Raw genomic sequence first — 22,255 nt, 5'->3', positions numbered from 1 at the left:
GATTATCAGGAACCCTCTGTTCTTTTCTTGTGTAAAAATATGCCGAACAGAAAAAATAAATTCAATGACTGTCACTGTTGAGGATCAGCTGTTAAGCTGCATCCTTCATACTTTTTGTTTCATGTGACCAGCAGGGATACAGATACTGGCTGTCAGTCTGGGAACACATAGCATGTTCATGAAACTGGAATTATCGAATTTTAGTAGTGTTGGATTTGGGTTGTTTTTTTTTTTCACGTACCCTTTATCACAGTATTTCAGATTTCCAGTTCCATTTAGAATCTGTTTTTTTTTAAAGCTGAGAACTTTTTCCAAGGCTATATTTTTTTTCAAAAAGTACTTCAATTCAGTTTACTTAGAGTCATATTGAACAGAATCTTATTATTTAAAAAATAAATGCCAAAGATCAGATTTTACAGCAGAAGCCAGTAAAATATATTAGAGTCAGACTGTATAAAAGCAGACCTTCCATGTTGCTGAGCAACGCTGACCCGAGTGATCTTGAAATCCACAAAATAATTCATATGAATATGTGCAGCTGATGTTTTCTGGCATCATCATTGTGCATTGCAGTCAGTGGGCTGGTGATTGTATAAAATGTTCTGCTCTGGGTATAGGACTATAAAGGCTTTGAGGGATGCAATCACCAGTAAGATTAGAGTTTTCCTGGAAATAATTTTGCTAACTGCAAGAATTAACCTAGTTTAATCCTTGGCATGTTGAATTGCTGAAGTGCTCAGAATATGATTATCATCAGCGTCATACACTCTCATGCATCCCTTTATTTCTTTTCTCTTTCATCTCTGCAGAAGTTCAGAGTGTCCTTTTTTCTTCCCTGTTTTTCTTGTATCTCTCACTTCAGATGGGAAGCAGATCTAAATCGGATTGCCATTATATCAAGTGCCCTGCCTTTCTGCTGCTGCTTTTATTTGCTATGGAGATACAGCATAATTCATGATTGTTGTTGGATGCCTCTGAAACCTCTTCTGCTTCATCTACTAGATCAGAGGCCTCATGCTCATAATCATTCTGTTAATTCTTAAATTTGTTGCTATGGTAGAAACTTCTTCTCAACTTTGTCCTTCTGGATCCCCATTCTGACTCTGTGATTTATACATCCCCTACCTGGCAGTGTTGTCTCCTGCATGTACTTCCATTTCCCTGATTACTATTGCACTCCTTTTGGCATATGTTTTCTACTCCTTCCTCATCCTCCAGCGGATGAATCACCCCAGTTCTAGGAAAGTGGACCCCAGACACATCAAGGCAAATACCAGTAAGAGTAAGTTGAAGCAAAGGTGCTGGCTGTAGAGTTACCAGATACTGAGCCCTAATTAAACAGCACATGTGGTCCCAAATGCTTGTATGCAGGGAAGACCATACAGAAGTTACTGGGAACTCTTCCCAGGTAAGCAATTCAAATCTTTAAGAAAAATGTCAAGATGGTAGGACAATAGCTTCTCTTATGTAAAAACAGCTACGAAGATTATTTTGCAACCCTAGGAACATTTTTACAAAAGAGCATATGTGTTCTACATCATTATAAAGCAATATATTAAAATATGTCTTTAAATGACAGCTTCATTTGCTTTAGGAGAGACTTGGAGTACTGTCATATTCTATTGGTATAATTACATGCAAGTAAGACACTACATTGTATGAGCAAGAGTACATAAGTATTTGTAACTGGTTTTGATAAAGTATGTCTATGAAAAAATCATAAGAGTCCAATCATAATTATTTTTAAAATGTAGCAATGCTAATATCCTGTATTTTTTTAGTTACATGTCATAAAGTGTTCTGTGTCTCTGCAAATGATGTAAGAAATGTTCATTTGGCAGATTCAGGTATCTGCAAATAGGTTAAAAAACAAAGGACTTTTCAAAGTGTCAGATTTGCATATCAGCACAGCATTTTACCATTAAAAACTAGGAGCCAGACTTCTATTGAAATTAACCTGTGTAGAAAAGTATTGAATAATCATGAGGTGTATAGGCTAAAAACAAAGTAATTGGACAGCATTTGTACATTTAAGTGCTTTATCTGATTCATAAGCATGAAGAGAGAATTATATCCAAGGAAAACACTGTACTTCTGGAACTGTTTAGTATCCGTTTTTTAATGTTTACACCTCTCAAAGGTTAGAGGCTCAGAAGATCATTTGTAAGGCTTTACATAAAATAATGAGTGAAATCATCCACAAATTCCATATACAAATCATTTAGAAATTCTTTCTTGAGCTGAATTTTAATTTTTCCTGTTTTGTAGACCGATATTAATTACTGTATTTTATATATATGTTTATACATATAGCAACATCTAAAGAAAAAAATATTTTCAATCAAGATTGTATCACACAGAAAAATAATAGTAGCCTTAAAGATCTGGAGATCTCTGCATTCCATTCTTTTCTCTGCCTTGCTAGAACAGAGTAATGCAGTATCATCAGATCTATTTAATTTTTAATTCAGGTCTCATGCCACCCAATGCAATAAATACTTTTTTTCTGATTTCACAAGTGACAAAAGTTGTTGCATTAAAAAAAACCTCTAAAGAAAGTCAACATCAGCACTGGTTTGTGGAAGCATTATGAACAGTTCCTTAGGTTATATGCTTTGAGGTTTTTTTATTCGATTTGGATGCATAATTATTTGAGTGCTTGACCTGGGGAATGTTTAAAGAACTTAGTTTCCAAAGTTCATGCTGATTAGGTAGTGCCAATATTTATTTTATTTCCTACATGAGGCAAAAAATTGGAAGGCTAAATTTTAGATTTCAGTGCTTCTGAAAACTTAGCAAGTTACTTATCTAAAGCCAGTGACTTGTGAAATTTCAGGAGGGGAAGGCACTGCCATTTCTGTAATCTGTCTTTCACTGTGCTGCAGAATTTTTTGTATAATCACTGTTTGAGTTTATGAAGCACATGCAAAAACATGTACATTTCTTGAATGTCTGCTGGTTCCTTATCTTTGTGTCTTTTACTGTGATGTTGTAGAGCTTGGATCATATGGAAACCTAAAATATTATGACACAATGACTGAAGAAGGTAAGAAATATTTTAGAATTGTTTGTATGAGCTTTTTAAGCCCCTTCTATGTGTTTATTTCTTTTCTTCATTTTTCATAGTCCTATTTTCAGTTTCTCCATTTTTCAAAAACTCCTTTTTGCATGTCTTCATTGATGGTGCAATCAATTATGGCTCTTTTTTCAGGTTTTTGTTTTCAGCATTTCAGTTTTGCTATTTCAGATAAGGAAATACAATTAAATGCTTTTATTAAGAAACATACATGCAAAGCCAAACTTACAAATTACACAGCATAATATAAAATCAATTGTAGATGCTTATTTTATGCTCTGTTTTCCAGTGCATTCAGAAAGATGAATTAACTTACGAAAGTTCAATCATTCAGTTTAAGAACAAATATTAAGGGACTTCAGTTTAATGTTTTATTCAAAAGTAATGAACAAACTTTAAAAAATAGACATGACTGTTCCTGGGGTATTAATTGTATGCTTAATTGCCATGCAAAAATTATACAGTTTAAAACCCTGATTCTAGCAATCAAGAAGGAAGTAATTAAGAGCCTGAATCAAGGCTCAGTGAAATCTCAGGAATTTTTTCTGCTGACTCAAAAGCACTGCAGTTTATTACACTAATTAGGAAAGCAGTTAATTCTGTACAGGATTTCCAACACATGCTTTCAGTCCTAGTGCAGTCAGCATTTCTATGATTTGGAAGTTTTTCTGGATCAAGACCTGATTATTTGTAGGATCAAAGCCTCTTGTCCAGCTCTCTGATTATAATGCCAGACAGATGGTTTCACAGGTGTTCAGTTTAGGGTCAGAGGATAGAGGTAAGCCTGAGGCCTGTGGAAAAGTTAGCTGCTCTTCCCACTTATTTTTAATGCTGGGGATATAAGGCAAATAACTTAATTCACTGTTTTTAAAACCACAGTTATTTACTAGTTTAGATTATTCTTGAAGTTGAAAAGGTTTTAAGAAAACCTTTATTATATGACTTACTTCTGCTCATTTCTCCAGGGCATAACAAAAACTATCTCCCATTGTCTGTATCTGGTGTTGATGCTCAAATATAACTGTAATATTCTGGGGATGGCTGTAGGAGATGGTTCTTTGCACCTTTGTGCCTGATATTGGCAGATACTCATTACTTCTGTAGCAGGCATGAGCTTATCGGGCAGTCCAGCCTCACCATCCTCCTTTGCCCAGACCCACCATCTGAGGGCAAATGGTGGTATCTCTGTGGCTTAAATACTCACCTCAAGCACCTGAAATAAGTCATTAGCCCAGGCCAATTAGACACAGCTACCAGAGCTAAAGCTTTTGCAGTATGTTTTATCTCAGTCTTCATTACAAACAAGATGTGAAGTTCAGTTCTCACTGTAACCAGAGTCTGGTATGTTAAGGTTTTTATTTTTATGCTAAAGTATTAAATCTGTCATTTAAAAAATAGTCACTGTCTTAGTAGCCTTCTGATGTTCGTAAATACTCCATTGTCAGTTAAATGTAGCTGTTTGTGGGAAAATACCCATACAAGTAGGATACATCCGAGAAGTATTTCAATAAAAGTGTGCTGTGTTTTGAACTTGCTGTTTGGATCTTCAGAAATATAATCACATTCACTACGCATCATGCTTATTTGCATTATCTGTTTTCCTCTTTCTCTTCCTTCTTTTGACTGGCCTTTTTATACATTTTGTATGGAAAGTTAGTCACAAGAACATGTAAACCCAGTTACAAATATGTGGATTTTTTTCTAATGTAGTACATCCTTACCTCCATGTCCTCAAACCCTGAGTGAAGGTAGGTAGTCCTCCAGTGGAGAAGTACAGGCACATCTACTCTTGTTGCAGCCTCAGAACAGAGGCAAGAAGTAAAAGTTAGGTCCCAACGCTTAACCTAACAGCCAGAGTGCCATTGTGCTCTGTATCTTACAAGCTGATGTCTATTGTTGAATTTGCTCTTATTTGGTCTGAAAGTGACTAAATAAACTGCAGATTAATCAGGCCAAACTGGGAGAGAAAATATACCCTACCCTGGGAAGAGACCCTCACAGTAATTTGTGCTATCAGATCACCGCCACCTACAGCCTCTAAGGTGACAAAATTACATACATTTTCATTTGATGCTTCTGCGGGATTTTAAAATTGAAGGAGAAAGCACATGAGGTGGATTTCTGAAATTGATCAGTTGTGACCCACTAGTTGTGTTCCACAACTGGCCACAAGCAGGAATGGTAGGTACAGTTCAGATTGCTCCAAAGGTACAGATTTGACAGGTTCAAACTCATGAAAACTTGGTGATAGCTGCATAGATGTAGTAATATGTGCTTGATACTGAAAACTAGGCAAAAGGTAATGTTTTTTTTTTTTAATTAGTGAATTTCTGAAGATAAACTATTTTCCCATCAAATCAAAAGCTTTCCTGACCCAGGGAATCTGTAGTCTACAATTTAGATTGTAGTCAAAAGATTGGTTTTTAAATATATCCTTGATCAGGAGGAGAATCTCTGCCAACTGATGCCAGCTGGAGATACTCATGCAGATCAAGGCATATCTATGTTATACAATACTAATTTGCTTGTATATATTCAAATAAAACTAATTAGGTTTTAAGCTACCTTCTTTGCTGGTCACCTGGCCTTGATCTCCTGTTCCTTCTACCCCATTCTTTGTAAATTAAAATGAACTGCAAAATCCATCTGAGTTCAGTGAATCTAGATTAATTAAGAATTTTATGCATCAGCCTATCCTATTTTGAGTCCATGGAATCACAAATATTCATTCACCTAAACTCTTATGGTACCAGATGGTGGGAAAATTACTCTTAGCTAGTCAAACCCATAGTACCACATAGGACTGTTAAAGAAGAAACATAAGCTCCTACTTTCTCCTAGAAATAAGAACAGCAACATAAGTGTCCTATGGAATATTTTATTAATCCCATCTAAAGATGAGAAAAAAGGCTTGAGAGAAGATCTAAGATGAGAACTTTGGGAGTTTCTGTAAATTTGAATGATTCAGAAATATCCTGAGCTGGTCCTTTTTCCTGTGGCTCTGTGCTTCACCTTTATAGAATCATAGAATCATAGAATCGTTAGGGTTGGAAAGGACCTTAAGATCATCTAGTTCCAACCCCCCTGCTGTGGGCACGGACACCTTACGCTAAATCACATCACCCAAGGCCTCATCCAACCTGGTCTTGAGCACTGCCAGGAATGGAGCATTCACAACCTCCCTGGGCAACCCATTCCAGTGCCTCACCACCCTAACAGGAAAGAATTTCCTTCTTATATCCAATCTAAACTTCCCCTGTTTAAGTTTTAACCCGTTACCCCTTGTCCTGTTACTACAGTCTCTAATGAAGACTCCCTCCCCAGCATCCCTATAGGCCCCCTTCAGATACTGGAAGGCTGCTATGAGGTCTCCACGCAGCCTTCTCTTCTCAGGGTGAGCAGCCCCAACTTCCTCAGCCTGTCTTCATGCAGGAGGTGCTCCAGTCCCCTGAGCATCCTCGTGGCCCTCCTCTGGACTTGTTCCAACAGTTCCATGTCCTTTTTATGTTGAGGACACCAGAACTGCACACAATACTCCAGGTGAGGTCTCACAAGAGCAGAGTAGAGGGGCAGGATCACCTCCTTCGACCTGCTGGTCACGCTCCTTTTGATGCAACCCAGGATACGGTTGGCTTTCTGGGCTGTGAGCGCACACTGAAGCCGGCTCATGTTCATTTTCTCATCACCCAACACCCCCAAGTCCTTCTCTGCAGGGCTGCTCTGAATCTCTTCTCTGCCCAACCTGTAGCTGTGCCTGGGATTGCTCTGACCCAGGTGTAGGACCTTGCACTTGTCATGGTTAAACTTCATGAGGTTGGCATCAGCCCACCTCACAAGCATGTCAAGGTCCCTGTGGATGGCATTCCTTCCCTCCAGGGTATCAACCGAACCACACAGCTTGGTGTCATCGGCAAACTTGCTGAGGGCGCACTCAATCCCACTGTCCATGTCAGCAACGAAGATGTTAAACAAGACCGGTCCCACCACCGATCCCTGAGGGACACCACTTGTTACTGGTCTCCAGCTGGACATTGAGCCATTGACCACAACTCTTTGCTGAACAAGTTTTGGTTTGTTCTGGAGGAGAAAAACATCAGGAAAAAGGAGGGAGGCGTTATATCTCTGCTGGTTTCTTGCATCTCACTGTCTTCATGCAGACTAGTACTACTGCTTTTCTCAGTTCCATGCTTTTCATAGTCAATATTATGTCTTTTGATCATTTCCTGACCCTGTGTATTACCTACACTGAGTGAATCAAATGGAAGGCCATGGTGTAAAACAATGTAAGCTGAACCATGTATGTACTGAGAAATACAAATAAACCAAAACACAGTTCTATTTCAAATGTTGAAGTGAATTTCCATGACAGTGACTTATAAATGTGGAACAGTCTCTGGAATGCAGCAGTACAACTTACGATGTTAAAAGTCAAGGTAAGAAATTCTTCCTAAGGATGGGGAGGAGGCTTTTGGAAATATGAAAAAAAATGAAAACAACTTCAATTAAGCTAATCTAAAACAGTGTGCATCTCTGTGGAGACAGTTTCTTTGCAATTCAACAATGGCTCAAGCTTTTTCTATTAAAAAAAATTTAAACCATTTCAGTCAGCCTCAAACAAAAATTTAGAATATCCTTACACAATTCTGCATCATTTTAGTGAACTTTTTTAGTTGAAATTTAAGTTACAAGGTCCTACAGCATCCTGGAGACATGGTAGAAACATGGATGGTTCAGCATTCAGAAAATGTCTCAGTTACATCATTTGCATTGCTTGCAAAAATACATTTGTGTATTTGGGGCATCACAAGCCAAATTCTCAAGTATACATAGCTGAGCTGGAGTCTGAAACCTAAAGCAATCCTTTGCCAAACTGATGTACATGTTCTATGAAAATTATGCTGGCATCTTTTAGCATCTACACATTTCTGGATAAGCACTTCCCAAGTGCCCATAGTGTTTCAAAAGAAGCTAGGAATAGACTTGATTCTTGGCATTTCAGCTTAACTATTTGGAAATAGGATTTGCATATTTTTCTCTGTTTTTTTCTTTCTTCTATCTGGTATCACAAGCAATTCCCTTTCTTTCTCTATTTTCCTTTCTTTAACTCTTTGTTTCTTCTTCAACTCTTTGTTTCTTCTTCACTTTCTAACAAAAATCTCTGCCACTGACCCTGTGCACTGAAATAAAGAGGTGGCTTGCTATTTGTCATTGTGGTTTAAGGTTAGATAATCTTCTGCAGGCAATTTTACTCTAGGTGACATGTACCAAAAAAGGTAATCTTTGCAATGTATTGTGAATGGCTAATTATTTTTTTGGAACATGATGAGTTAGTGAAAAGATAGGGACTGCTAAAAAGACAGTACTGCTTATCAAATCTTTGTGGCATTTTTATTACTTTCCAGGTGATTTTCTGTTGACAAATTCCACTTCCCAGCAAATGATAGCTGCTAGTCTCTGTGGACTGTGCATATGTTTCTTCACATACAAAAGTGTTGGTGCAGGGGGTTGAAGCTCCCATTTGTGAGAGGGAAGAGGGGATTTCTTTCTTGACTAATCATTTATTTTTGTGTGTCTTTTGGTTTAGCTTGGAAATAGTCACTGTTATCCAACTAACTGAGTTAACTGTGACTTCTCACTGTCACTTCCTACTGTTACTCAATTTTGTGATTCCTTTGAAATATCTTTTGTTCTTAAGCCTGTGCTGGTTTTGCTGCAGAACACCAACAGTTTTCAATGGATTTTTTTAACTGAAGATGGAGAACTAAAACTGCCCTGTGTAGTAATTAGTTGTCTTAATTAGAAGTGTACTGGTAATAGCGTTTTTAATTAGAAGTGTACTATATTCACCAGTTACACTTTTTTGAATGTTTAAAAAAGACTTACAGAGCAATAGGAGTGAGGGTAACAATAAAGAAGGGCAGATATATCATCTTTCTACACTGCACAAACTGTCATAAGCTGTCCAAAGAGTCCTTACATAGAAAAATAAACCACTGTAGAGGAAGGATTAAATTAATTTCACTTAAAATTTGCCATCTTTGACATGACCTAGGTTGAATGTGTCATTTGGACTCAGTGGTCAATAAACAGTGAGAGGACCTGAGGCCTGCTTGGGATGGAATGAGTTGCTGCGGAAACAGTCTAGACTAAGAGCTGCATGGTTAACCTCATAGGAGACAAAAAGCACCTGTCAGATTGAAAAGAAAATTTACCTTTGAGAAGCTGTATTGAAATCCCATGTTCTGGAGATTTCTTCTTCCCCCTCTGAAGTATATGTAGAAATCACAGACACATAGTTAAGTCCAAAGTGACACAGCTGACCACAATCACCATCATGCTATATAAGCGTTCATCTGAAATTCTGTGTTATGATACTAATTGAGACCTTAAACTATTTTAGTTTGTTTGTAACAGCTTAATTTGTCTGTATTCATAGAATCATAGAACAGAATCATAGGATACTTAGGGTTGGAAAGGACCTTAAGATCATCTAGTTCCAACCCCCCGCTGCCATGGGCAGGGACACCTCACACTAAACCAGGCTACCCAAGGCTCTGTCCATCTTGGCCTTGAACACTGCCAGGGATGGAGCATTCACAACTTCCTTGAGCAACCTATTCCAGTGCCTCACCATCCTAACAGTAAAGAACTTCTTCCTTATATCCAAGCTAAACTTCCCCTGTTTAAGTTTTAACCCATTACCCCTTGTCCTGTCACTACAGTCCCTAATGAATAGTCCCTCCCCAGCATCCCTATAGGTCCCCTTCAGATACTGGAAGGCTGCTATGAGGTCTCCATGCAGCCTTCTCTTCTGGAGGCTGAACAGCCCCAACTTTCTCAGCCTGTCTTCATACGGGAGGTGCTCCAGTCCCCTGATCATCCTCATGACCCTCCTCTGGACTTGTTCCAACAGTTCCATGTCTTTCTTATGTTGAGGACACCAGAACTGCACACAATATTCCAAGCAAGGTCTCACAAGAGCAGAGTAGAGGGGCAGGATCACCTCCTTCGACCTGCTGGTCACACTTCTTTTGATGCAGCCCAGGATAGACTGGCTTTCTGGGCTGCGAGCACACACTGAAGCCAGCTCATGTTCAGTTTCTCATCAACCAACACCCCCAAGTCCTTCTCTGCAGGGCTGCTCTGAATCTCCTCTCTGCCCAACCTGTAGCTGTGCCTGGGATTGCTCGGACCTTGCACTTGTCATGATTAAACTTCATCAGGTTGGCATCATCCCACCTCACAAGTATGTCAAGGTCCCTCTGGATGGCATTCCTTCCCTCCAGCGTATCAACCGAACCACACAGCTTGGTGTCATCGGCAAACTTGCTGAGGGCGCACTCAATCCCACTGTCCATGTCAGCAACAAAGATGTTGAATAGGATCGGTCCCACCACCGATCCCTGAGGGACACCACTCGTTACTGGTCTCCAGCTGGACATTGAGCCATTGACCACAACTCTTTGCATGCAGCCAAACTCATCTTCTGTTTAGCTTGAAATCCTACGCTGGCAGTTTTATAGGTAGAACTTTACTGACTGCTTTCAAAGAAAAATAATAGCATTTGTTCTCAATTTCTTGTTCAATTTCTTGCTGAATTCTCATAATAGAAAAAAATCCATTTAAAAAAGAAAAGGAGAAAAGTATACATGAAAACATCAGGTAGTTTTAGTAACATTTGCTGTTTGAGGAGGGATGGCAGTGGATTATAGGCACTGATTTATGGAGCCTAAGTTGTAGCAAAGGAACTTTGCATCTCAAAATGGCTGCATTTAAATAATGAAAATGCTTTCTTTTAGGAAAGTTCAAGGAAAGGGCCTCAATTCTGCATAAGATCGCCAAAAAGAAATGCCAGGTGGAAGACAGTGAAAGGCAAAATGGAGCTGCTAATCATGGTGAGTGCAGCAGTACAGATTTATCAGCTGTTTCTGAGGGCCTTTTTAACTGTTTTATTTTGCTTGAAAATCCTTAGGGATTACTTTCTCCTTGTACTTCATTTATGCTATGTTAGTAAAATCTTCTGATTCCCTGTGCAAAAGAGTATAAAACTTCTGGATGGGATGGGAGCTAAGTGTAAGAATAGAAAGTCAGTTAAGGCTTTTAAAGCCCCCTGGCAGGGCTGGATAGGAAAAAAGCAATGCTAATTATGGATATGTATTGAAGTTACAGAAATAGAGAAAAGTTACTCACAGCTTATATGTGATAATTTAAATAATTTATTGAGCTGCTCTAGGAGAATATGTGTTTCATGTGATACCATCCTTGTCACAAAAGAAACAACCTTTATACTATTTGCTTCCAAAATCAAGCAGTTGGATGGGACAGCCATAATGTTGGCTGTGGGGTTAAGGGACAGCACACATGCACTGAAATAGTTACAAGCTGTCTGGCACTCCACTGTGGCTGTGATCTTGAATTTTTAATTTAGAAGAATCTTAGGACAGGAGTAACGCAACCAGACAGCTGCATTTACTTCTGTACACAAAAGCACACCATGAAGCATGTTGAACTTGGGTTAGACATTTCATATTGCTATTCCCAATAACTTTATGTTGTCCGAGGGACATACTTACAGAAATAATTCCTGTTTAGAGATTCTGTGATAGTCAGAGAGTAAATTTGATTCTGTGATAGTCAGAGAGTAAATTTGAATAAATTGCCATCAGAAACTAAAGGCCCAATTTTATCCCTTTAATTCCTGTAAAAGTTTAGAACAAGGACTACAGGATTCTATTTTAAAGATCATCCTCTGTTATTGGATGTTATTAGACTATCTATTTACTCTTTTCCCACATTTTTGCATAAGAAGGAACATGAGTACAGCTTGGAAATTACTAATTGGGAGTTACTGTGTTATAAAATTTCTATCTCACTGGATATATCCCCTTGCCTGTAAATGCAACATGCTGCCTTCTTTAATGTCTGGGGAGAATGCTCTATGTCACTTTTTACCTGAAGGATTAGTTTCAGTGGGTCTAGCATAAAAAAAGAGCATTGAATATTGCAAAGAATGTACATTTTTCTAGGACATGAGCACTAGTAGGATCGTTTCTTTAAATGCAAGCTGACCACTCAAAAGAATTTTATTAAAATGTGTACTGGTCAAATGGAAGACAAAATTTTTGTCTCTTTTAAAAGCAAATATTGGTCCATCATCAGTATTTGATGGTTTACTTATACTCAATATATGACAGCAGTTTCACTAATAGATTTGTTACTTAATATTGTGTTCTGTTTTCCCACTCTTATTTATGGATGATGACACAGAAAAAAGTGCAAAAGTGGAAGTTGCAGTGACACCACCAAGTGATTCAGGACCAGTGCAGAATGGAATCGCACCTAATGTTGAAGAAGAGGTTAATGTCTTTTTTATTCTTTTTATTTTAATATTGGTAAATACATTGCATGCTTGATTGTGCTTTTCACTAACGTATACATTTTAATAGCAAGAAGCTGTTAATATGAACTGTTTACAATGTATTTAATCTTCATTTACAACTGAGCCAAATGTACTGTTTGCCATATATAAAAGCTCTTCTCTTCTTCAGCATAAGGCAAAACGGTACTCTCAAATGTATTGTTTTAGGAAACTTATTTTTTCTTATCACATAAGATGTTCACAGCCCTAAATATACCTAACAGAAATTGTTTGATTATCATCACCATTGCACACAACCTGTTCTCTTGAAAGGGTCGTGTTGTGCTTCATGAGATTGTTAAAAGTAGATGTAAATGACGAGCTGTACACACAAACTTCATCTCCAGTCTGTCTTCCTTCATCTTGAAACAAGTAAGAAAATAAGGTGAATGAGCTACAGTAAACTAGTGTTTGTATGACTAGTGTCATAGAACTAGTGTTCTTGTGTATGGTTACAACCTGCAAATGAAGTAATTATGCACTTAAATGTATTTATTTTAGGATATACCTTTGGTAGATAGTAACTAACTCATAATGTGCCTGTTTTGCACAATGTCTACTGAAACAGCTATACAGTTGAGCTAGCTTCTTTCTTAAACACATTGCAACTCCCAATTTTGTGGACTGCAAAATTTGGTCCTTCCAGGCCCTTTTGGGTTTTTAATTTTTTAAAGAAAATTATTAATACCACATGCATCCCAGGTGAGCAAACAAGTGGAAAAATACTGGTGAATTGATTTTGCTAAACATGAGCACTGCTCTTTCAGACTGAGACAGCAAAAGCTGAATAAAGAGAAAGTCTTCTAAAAATAATCCTTGACACAGAAGCTTCAGTGGTTTTGTTTGAACAGTTCTCTTGAGGCCATAGTGACACAAGAATGTACTACAAGAGAAGGCTGAGCAGTGGTCTATACTATAACGTGAGCTTTGCCTTATTAAAAGTGGGATGAGCTGTGTTGTATTAACATACAGCAAAATCTTGCAAAAAAAGGCAATAGCCATGTTTTGTTTTGAATCATCCCAGGTTTATAGCAAGTTGATACTTGCTTATTTATAACTTAAGAAAATTATTAGTCCAAGTCAGAGATCATCAGGAGATGTAAAAGATATGGGTAAATTTTATATCCTGAATGATCAGTAATGCTAATGCTTCCCTCACAAGGGAAGGAGAGTGTAGTAAGAACATTGAATCACCTTTTCTGTTACTCTAAGTTGTTCAGAGTGACGTGCCACTTAATAATCCTTGGCAGCCCAAGAAAGCGTTACTTTTATGTAAATGAGATGAATAAAATCTATGTAATAAAGACTCTCAGCACTGCACTTCAACACTCAACACTTTAAGGTAAGGAAAGATCAATTTTCAGATCCATTTGGATCCTGTTCTGAGAGTGCAACCTTACCACTGCAGTGAAATAGGTCTTAGACGATTTTTTAACTTAAGGAGGAAAATAACAACAAAAAACAACAAAACAAAACAACCCCTCCGCCCCCTCCACCCCCCAAAAGAATTAAAATATCCAAAGCAGAGTGGCTTTTAGACTTCTGTTATCAAAGGTTAATAAGGGATGACATAGCCTGATGTAACCTAGCAGGGTGTATGTAAATCAGTCCATGGGATGGATGAAAATTTTGATAGACTCTATTAATAGAGTTTGGTAGCTTCAGAAAGCAACTGGTCTTGCTTTGTAAGATCTTTTTCACTGAGATTGTTCATTGAAAACAATGAAGGAAAAGCAATCACAGCAATGTCCATATGCTGTCATTTTGCATTGCAATGAAGCAGTTTCTAAGCTTGTTCAGAAATCTGCAAGGTCAAGGAGCCTTGTCATTCAAGACAATGGTTTCAATTTCAAGCAACTGCACAGTAAGAAGGAAAGATTATTGCAGGAGTACACTACTCAACAATGTCTTCCTCTCATCTCCCTCTAGACATTTTAAGCTTTCAGTGAAGAAGGGTTTGGAACTTTAGTGTTCATTTCAGCAAGTATTGAAAAACTGCTGTGCTGTATCAGAGGTGGTATACATTATTTGTCTTTATCCGAATGACAACATGTAGCAAGTAGGGAGGTTTGTAACTGACAGAGGAGTGAGTCTTCACATTCAGCTCCATCAGTCTGAAAGAAAGGATTTTAGGTGTCTGCGCTCACAATAAAAAATATCAATTCCCTAATAACATTTTGAGATGTCCCATGCAGGGTTCCTCCCCAGTAGCCTTTCTAATTTTGACTTTTTCAGTGATAACCTGACAGCTGCTGCTATCTCAGGCTGTTTCATTTATTGATATGCTGGAATCTCCTTTGAAATTTAAAAATATATATTGGAAGTTTTGAAAAGTTTCAATAAAAATAGTCTATTCATTCATGTAACAGATAAATAGACCTCTATGATACTTAGGACTCTACTTTGCTGAAAGTTTCTCTGCCTACTCTGTGCTGTACAGGGATCTCTTCCTCAATATATGACCTAGCTTTTTGTGCACAGCTTCTTGATACACTTTACCAGGCTGCGGCATCACTCTGAGGCTAACACTTGGCTATTCGGTTTACTTCTGCTTTGTGTACTGGCCTCCTGGACACAAATAGGATTAATCCTGACTTACAGAAGTGTAGGCAATGACAGAATCATACAGCATTCACATGTCCTTTTTCTTTGACTAAGATTAGATTTTGAGGAAAGTAAATTGGTCATTGCCCTCCCAAGTCTTCTGTATAGCTTTTCCAAACTTCATGTAGACACTACATACCCCTAGGAAATAGTCTGTCTTCAAAGACAATGGTATCACTTCTAAGAGCAGTTGTGTTCAGGGGAGTAATTCTGAAGGTACAGTATAGTATGCCAGCCAGTCCTCATCAATAGCCTCTCCTTCTCTTTAAAAACCTAGCTCATTGAAGTTGAGCAACAAGAACAAAGATGTTACAGCTCAGTCTTGACCTACAAATGCTCTTGAATTTGTATCTTTTTGCAAACAAGTGTTAGTTTTACACTGAAACATAAATTGTTTCCATTTGATGAGTAGAATTGTCCTGGGTTCAGCAGTAGCAGACATTTTTTCTCCTTCTTAGTAGCTGGTGCAGTGCTGTGTTTTTGACTCTCAGCCTGAGAACAGTGCTGGTAACACCAATGTTTTTAGTTGCTGCTCAGTAATGTTTACTCTGACCAAGGACTTTGTGAGTCTCGTGCTCTGCCAGGGAGGACAGGAACCTGGAAGGAAGCAGAGACAGGACCGCTCACCCAGGCTAGCCAAAGAGGTATTCCATACCACAGCACGTCATGCCCACTGGGGGCAGTTACCTGGAAGGGTTAGATCACTGCTTAGGTTGGGCTGGGTATCAGCAGGTGGTGAGCGGTTGTATTCTCTTCCCTTGTTATTTCCCTTATCATTATTATTATTGGTGGCAGCAGCAGTGGTTTTGTGTTGTACCTTAGCTACTGGACTGTTCTTATCTCAACCCAAGCAGGGGGGAGGAAGCGGGAGGGTGGAGGGAGTGAGTGAGCGGCTGCGTGGTTCTGGGTTGCCGACTGGGCTTAAACCATGACAGTTCTTTTTGGTGCTCAGCGTGAGTGACAAAATTCAGTCTGGAAGCTTGAATTTTTGATTATTTTTCCTTACTCCAATGCAAAAGGAAGTGCTCTAGTGTCAGAATTTTGAAAGATAATATAACATTGCTTCTCTCTAATTTTCCACTTGTATATGGCCAGAGATATGGTTTTGTGACCCATAAGCACTCTTTAGAAAACCTTGTAAAAAAACTTACCATTAGCGCGTTCATGTCCCAGTGATGATCATTTAGAACTGAATTAGAAACACTGTCCTTATTGAGGAACCAAGCTGCAAATATACCTTCTTTGGGAAAAAAAATTGTCTTGGGGACTGTGAGCTGGGAAATGGGTGTATTCACATAGCAGGTCAAGTATTCCTAAAACATGTTTGCAGTGAGGATACAGAAGGGGTGAATAGGGATCTAATTCCTTCTCCTCCGCTTCCAGATTCCACTATGGTCTTCCTTCTTTTCCTTCTTGAGAAACAAGCATAGTATATTTGTAGATTTTCTTACTATTCAGTGAGTCAGATTAGAATGCCTGGGTCTGAATCCCTAGACCCAAGTGTTTTAGTAATACGAAGTTCTGTATTGGAGTTAAAATTGCCTGAAAATAAGTACATTAAAAACTTTTGTTCCAATACTACAAAGAGAATGTGCAAAATAAACCCATCTTATTTATAAAACTCCTGTTCTTTTGAGAGTATGGTGTGGACCCTTGTAAAAGGAAGGGCTTAGGCTAAGACTGCAGGAAAAAGAGGAGAAAGTAAGTTTTATGTTGTATATTACTTTTCATGTATTTGTAACGTAATTGTATTTTTTAAAAAGTGTGATACTTCAAGTGCTGTGATTTAGTTTTCCTTATATCTTTACTGGTTTCTTAGTTTTTGTTTTTTTTTTTGTCAGCTTTATATTATTTTCAGATTCTTATTCTGCCCTCCTTTCCTTCTTTTTAATTACACAAGGCTGAAACACTATACAAGGCAGTGTTGAGGACACTGTCAGATAATGACTTTCATATGGTTTCATGAACTGGGTAAATTTTACTTTAATTTTTTTTTTTTTTATTTTGGTCTCTTCATTTGTCTCTTCCAACCCCACTGTCTTGGTTTTCCCTTTTTCCCAGGCCTTTAATTCCATTCTTTTCACTCCACGCTCCTCCAGGAAACCTCAGCTCACCTCTTGCTAGCCCAGGCCCTTGAGCAGCAAGATAAACTCTCTCCTTATGCTGCTTGTAGATTTCAAAAAGGCTTTCCAGAAACTGTCCCTAGCAACTCATTCATTTGTCCCAGAGAGTAAGACTCATATAATCTCACTTCCACTGTAAGCAGAAGCAGATCTACTACACTTTGATAAAAGCAGGATCCTCAGCTGAGGACAGACAGCTGTGGTCCTCTTCCCAGACCCTAGCCAGCACAGCAGGGAACAATACCTCTTTGCACCATACAGTCTAAAAGACATTCCTGGTTCATTTGTAGACAGAAATTGCCTTCCCTTCTGCTAGATATTGCATCTTCCTCAGGGATTTTGTTCTACTTAGAGCAGTCTGTCTCTTAACCTTTAGCAGGTTGCCACAAAGGAGAAAACTCTGTTATATAAAACTTCATAAAGTGGTACTGAGCATGTATGAGAAAATGAAAGAAGACTAAAAGAACACTGACTGTCTCATTAAATGTTTTATAGGGTGCCCTTCACAGAAATTACCTCTCTGGGAAGTCCAATTGTCTCCCTTCCCCCCGCCATCTTCTTAACAAGCATTTCATTAAGTGTGCTCGGTCACAGTCGCTTTAACCCTGTGGCTTTCCTAAAAATAGTTTCCATTCTGAAGATAACACCTTTTCCTCCCACACACACATGCACATATGCACATACACGCACAAACACACACACATGCACACACTTTTACCTGTTTCCATAGAAACCCCACTGGAAAATGTTTACATGCCAACCATGTCAGAGAGCGCTTTTCCACGAAAATAGGTGGCATCTAAGGAAAACGACTCAAATGCTTTATTGTTTTCTTTCGATCTAATCTGCTTACCTGAGCAACAGTGTGGTAAAGCACATTTTGCCTTCTTCACCAAAGAAATGCAGCAGCAGCATGGTGTGCTGCCCCTAATGGGGACAGATCTCCCCCGCTGTGGAGCACTCTGCATCAAATTAGCATGATGTGAATCTGAGTAGTGTTGCATTCTGTGACTCGGGCTATGATTCTGGACCATTCTGTAGGGAGAGGGTAGAGGAGATTAGAGCAGCCTTTGTTGTAAGGCCATGATATATTCCAGCATCCCTAGTATTTCTTTGACCAGTCTTAAAAATTACGTTTTCCAAAGCCCACACGTTTTCTCAGTTGCCACACTCGCTCTAATGTAAATGACTGCATCCAGTTTGCCATTTTGTAACTTAATGAGAATGGCACTGCCATCAGAAGAGTTTGATCTTTATTTTCCCAAGGCTACTCAGTTGCCTATTCCACAAGCAAATGCCTACCTCGCTCCTTCCCATAGGCTCCACTCAAAAGGTAGCTCCTAGTGAGTTTACAGTTGCAGAGAGGATTAATACAAATTGTTTGCCCTAAGAAGGGTAACCATATATAAGCAATGCATTCTGAAATCTCAGAGATTTAGTTTTACTCCCTACTTGAGTTTTACTTAAGAATTCATGAGGAGAAATGTTTTCTGTCTTACTTACCCCATAGAAATTGCATTCTACTGTACGAGCTTACTATCTCACCTCTTTTACATTTGTTTGGGTTTTTTTCAAATGAGAGGTGGAGCATAAATGGGCAATTCAAGTTACAGACAAGAAACAGAAAACAGAGACCTGAAGCTGTTCACAGTAGGGCTCAATTGCCTGTTCTCTGCCTTTCTAGTTAAATAAATTAGTGTGAGATTTGCTATTCTAAAGAGGAAAATTATTTTCAATTCTGAATATTTCTACTTACCTCTGTGACAGGTAACATTTGGAGACATCATATTTATTTTTTAAATTCACTCACTGTGAGAAGTTGGGTTGTACAGAGCTTTCCACTTCCAAGAGAATAAAAAAATAACCCTCAGCTGTCTTTTGCAGTACTATTGGGTAAAGAAAAAAAATTTCTATTTATAGGTGGTGCAATATCTATACTTTAGCATAAGCAAATTGAACTGCAGGTAGTTCCTGTCTGCAGCTTCCTTTCTTCTGGAGTCCTAATGATAATTCTGTATAGACCAATGATATCAGAAGTCAAAATGCACGTGAAATACACAAGCATGAGAATTTATAGCTCAGCTCTTCAGCTTAGTTGGGCAAACAGAATAATCCTCAGAATATAATATTTAGAATTCCTATGCTATAGCTGTTGTAGCAATACAGATTAGTTGGTAAATAGTGGAAGATGAAGTATTTCAGATAAGTTTGAGGTGTTCCATTGTACTTTTTTTCCATTTTTTTCTACTGTAAGGAAAAAGTATAAAAATGCAGTTTGACGTTGTGCCAGAAAAGCAGCTGTTTTTCCTAAGATGAACATAAGCATCCATGGAGACAATGATTTAATAATGTTTACTGAAAGCAGTGACTAGATTGTGAGTTTAGCAGATGGAGTTTGCTATAAGCTGTTGTTTGTAAACAAAATACATATTAAATGTCACAATATGTTTTGTTTATATAAAGTGAAACATACCATGATTTCTTCCGTTTGGAAAAATTTTCTTGGGAGATTGGGGAAAGTTGTCAGACCAGTCCTGAGCAAAACAGTGAGAGATTTCTTCTGTGTGATTACAGACAAGTATTAGATAGATGTTTTTGGATGAACATCTTGTGAAATATGGAGCATCCAGAGATTTGGTGTCTTTTTTAATGTTCATAGTGAGTTATGTAAAAGAAGAATTGAAGTAGCAAAACCATGGTTATAATTTACATAGACTCATTTAAAAGAAAAGAGTATTTGATATATATGTGTAAAAAAAAAACAGAGCAAAACATTTCTAATCTCATTTCTTGAAATTAGGGAATCGTAACTATATTTTTTGTAGTCTATAGATGTACCTCATTAACCCTCATATAATATGCAAAGGGATTATCTTTCTATTAGAGAATTAATTTGGTTATCATTGTTGATTATTATTTGGTAGGCTACCATGTCCACCCCATCTAGGCATGAGTGGTTTATGCCTGTGGTGGTCAGCAGTGCACATGTGTGTATAATAAAAAGACAGTCCTAAGCACAAGCAAGAAAAAATGAGGAAACAAGAAATAAGAGTGGAAAGGATTAGGACAGCTAGTAAGAATTTCATAGAAACACACTAATGACTATTACATATGAAGATCTAATGTAGCTTATGTCTAATGACTGGAGCACAGGTAGTGTTCTTTTCTGCCCTTCCAGTTGCAGGGAATGAAAGGGAAGAAACAAGAAGAGCCAGCAGATCAATACCTGGCTCTGAGTCTGGTGTCACCAGGAGAATTTTGGGGTTTTTGATAATGGGTTGGTTGCCAGACCTGCTGGCAACAGACAGTGTACATCTGTCTCTAAGAGGGAATAGAAGCTTTGCATAGGAGTTAGCGGGGCTCATTGATAGAGCTTTATATTAGATTTAAAGGGGAGAAGGAATAAAACCAGGCTTGCTGAATATAAGCCTGGGGGTGGCATGCCAGTGCTTTGAGGGATGGGGTGCTAGCAAGGTCCTTAGTTCTGCTCCACCATGTGCCAAGCACACTGGAGCACATTTGAAATGTGCCTGTACTAATGTGCACAGCACCCTGGCCACCTTAGTGGAGGTAAGGATGTTGATCCACATGGCAGGAAAGATGCAAGGGTTGTTGTTGATGTGTTAGAAATAACAGAAGCACCTGAGAACAGTCACACAGGAATTAAGGCTTCTTCCCCACAAAAGATGGCAGAATCAGCAGCCCAACTGAAGTGCATCTACACTAATGCACACAGCATGGGCAGCAGGCAGGAGGAGTTGGAAGCCATTGTGCAGCTGGAAAACTATGATGTAGTTGTAATTGTGAAAACATAGTGGGGTGCCTCACACAACTGGAGTGCTGCAGTGGATGGCTATAAACTCTTCAGAAGGGATAGGCAAGAGAGGAGAGATGGTGGAATAGCAGTGTATGTTAGAGGGTATTTTGGCTGTCTGGAGCTGGACGATGGATAAGAATCAGGGGAAAAGTCAGTAAGGCAGAAATCATTATAGAACCTAAATTTAACTGCTGCCACAAAACCACACTGTAGACCACCCAGCCAGGGTGAAGAGACAAATTAAATATTCTATAAGGAGCTGAAAGAAATCTCATGATTGCTAGCCCTTGTTCTCATGGGTGACTCCAACTTACCAGATGTCTGCTGAAAATACAATGCAGCAAAGAGGAAACAGTCTAGGAGGTTCCTGGAGTCTGTTGAAGAAAACTTTCTGACACAGCTGGTGAGTGAACCAACTAGGGAAGGAGGCCATCTTAGGATAGCACTCAGTCAATGACAGGTTTTGATTCTTGTACACCTAAAGAGCAGGGGAGACAGCAGAACTACTACCTTGGACTTCCCTGAGTGCCTGTGTCTGGCTATTGCCAGAAGCAAAACATTGGTGTAAATGGCCCTCCTATCTGACTTAATATGGCTGTTTCTTTTTTTTTAGTCCAGTCAGTCTTACCATATTATAAAAAAAATGTTGAAATCTTCCACTACTTTATCCTCTCCCACTTCCTCCAAATAATTTCTTATCTACCAGACAACAAACTTTAAATGCAGCCTTGGAAAAGGTCTTCAGATGGTCATGCTGCTTAAGAAAAAGTGATACTGGTGCCAGTCATTTTTGTAAGAAAGAGTACTGATAGTTTAATGACTATCTAGAACACTTAGAATTAATGCTGTTTATATTAATATAAGTAAACTGTTCCATTCTAGATTCATTAGCATACTTTGGACAATCCTTTCAGACAAGTCTGAAATGGACTTGGAAATGTAGGAGAACCATGATTGTCTATATAGCTTCAGGTTTTACTATAATATGACCTGTGGTTTCGTGGCAGCAGTTATATTTGGGTCCACATTAAACTTTGTGTATATATCAGAGTTCATAATGTCAACTAATGCAGCTTTCCCTTACGTTCATTACAGTTTCTTTAAAGCTAGTTAGTTACAAAGTGGTAACAGGGAATGAATTTGGGGATAGGATTCATTTGTGTGTAGATGGGTAGGTACTACCACATGAGCTGGCCTAGAGAAAATGAGATTATTGC

At 38.5% G+C, this 22,255-nt stretch overlaps 1 protein-coding gene across 5 annotated transcripts in view; it reads left to right on the top strand.

Moving 5' to 3' along the window:
- Positions 1-22,255, top strand: part of SLC24A2 (solute carrier family 24 member 2) — a 113,838-nt gene that overhangs the window by 77,038 nt on the left and 14,545 nt on the right. For 3 of the 5 annotated variants that reach the window (XM_062632121.1, XM_062632123.1, XM_062632122.1), the window contains 3 exons: positions 2,996-3,046; positions 10,876-10,971; positions 12,344-12,432. In XM_062632121.1, coding sequence (XP_062488105.1) covers positions 2,996-3,046; positions 10,876-10,971; positions 12,344-12,432 — 236 coding nt within the window. The remainder of the gene's footprint in view (positions 1-2,995; positions 3,047-10,875; positions 10,972-12,343; positions 12,433-22,255) is intronic. The other 2 variants (XM_062632124.1, XM_062632125.1) reach the window with 1 other exon arrangement.

Source organism: Pezoporus occidentalis, unplaced genomic scaffold (assembly GCF_034315485.1).
Source record: "Pezoporus occidentalis ecotype Australia unplaced genomic scaffold, CSIRO_AGI_Poc_V1 ctg384, whole genome shotgun sequence".
In the NCBI taxonomy this organism is placed as follows: Eukaryota; Metazoa; Chordata; class Aves; order Psittaciformes; family Psittacidae; genus Pezoporus; species Pezoporus occidentalis.
This window is presented reverse-complemented; position numbering and strand designations above follow the sequence as displayed.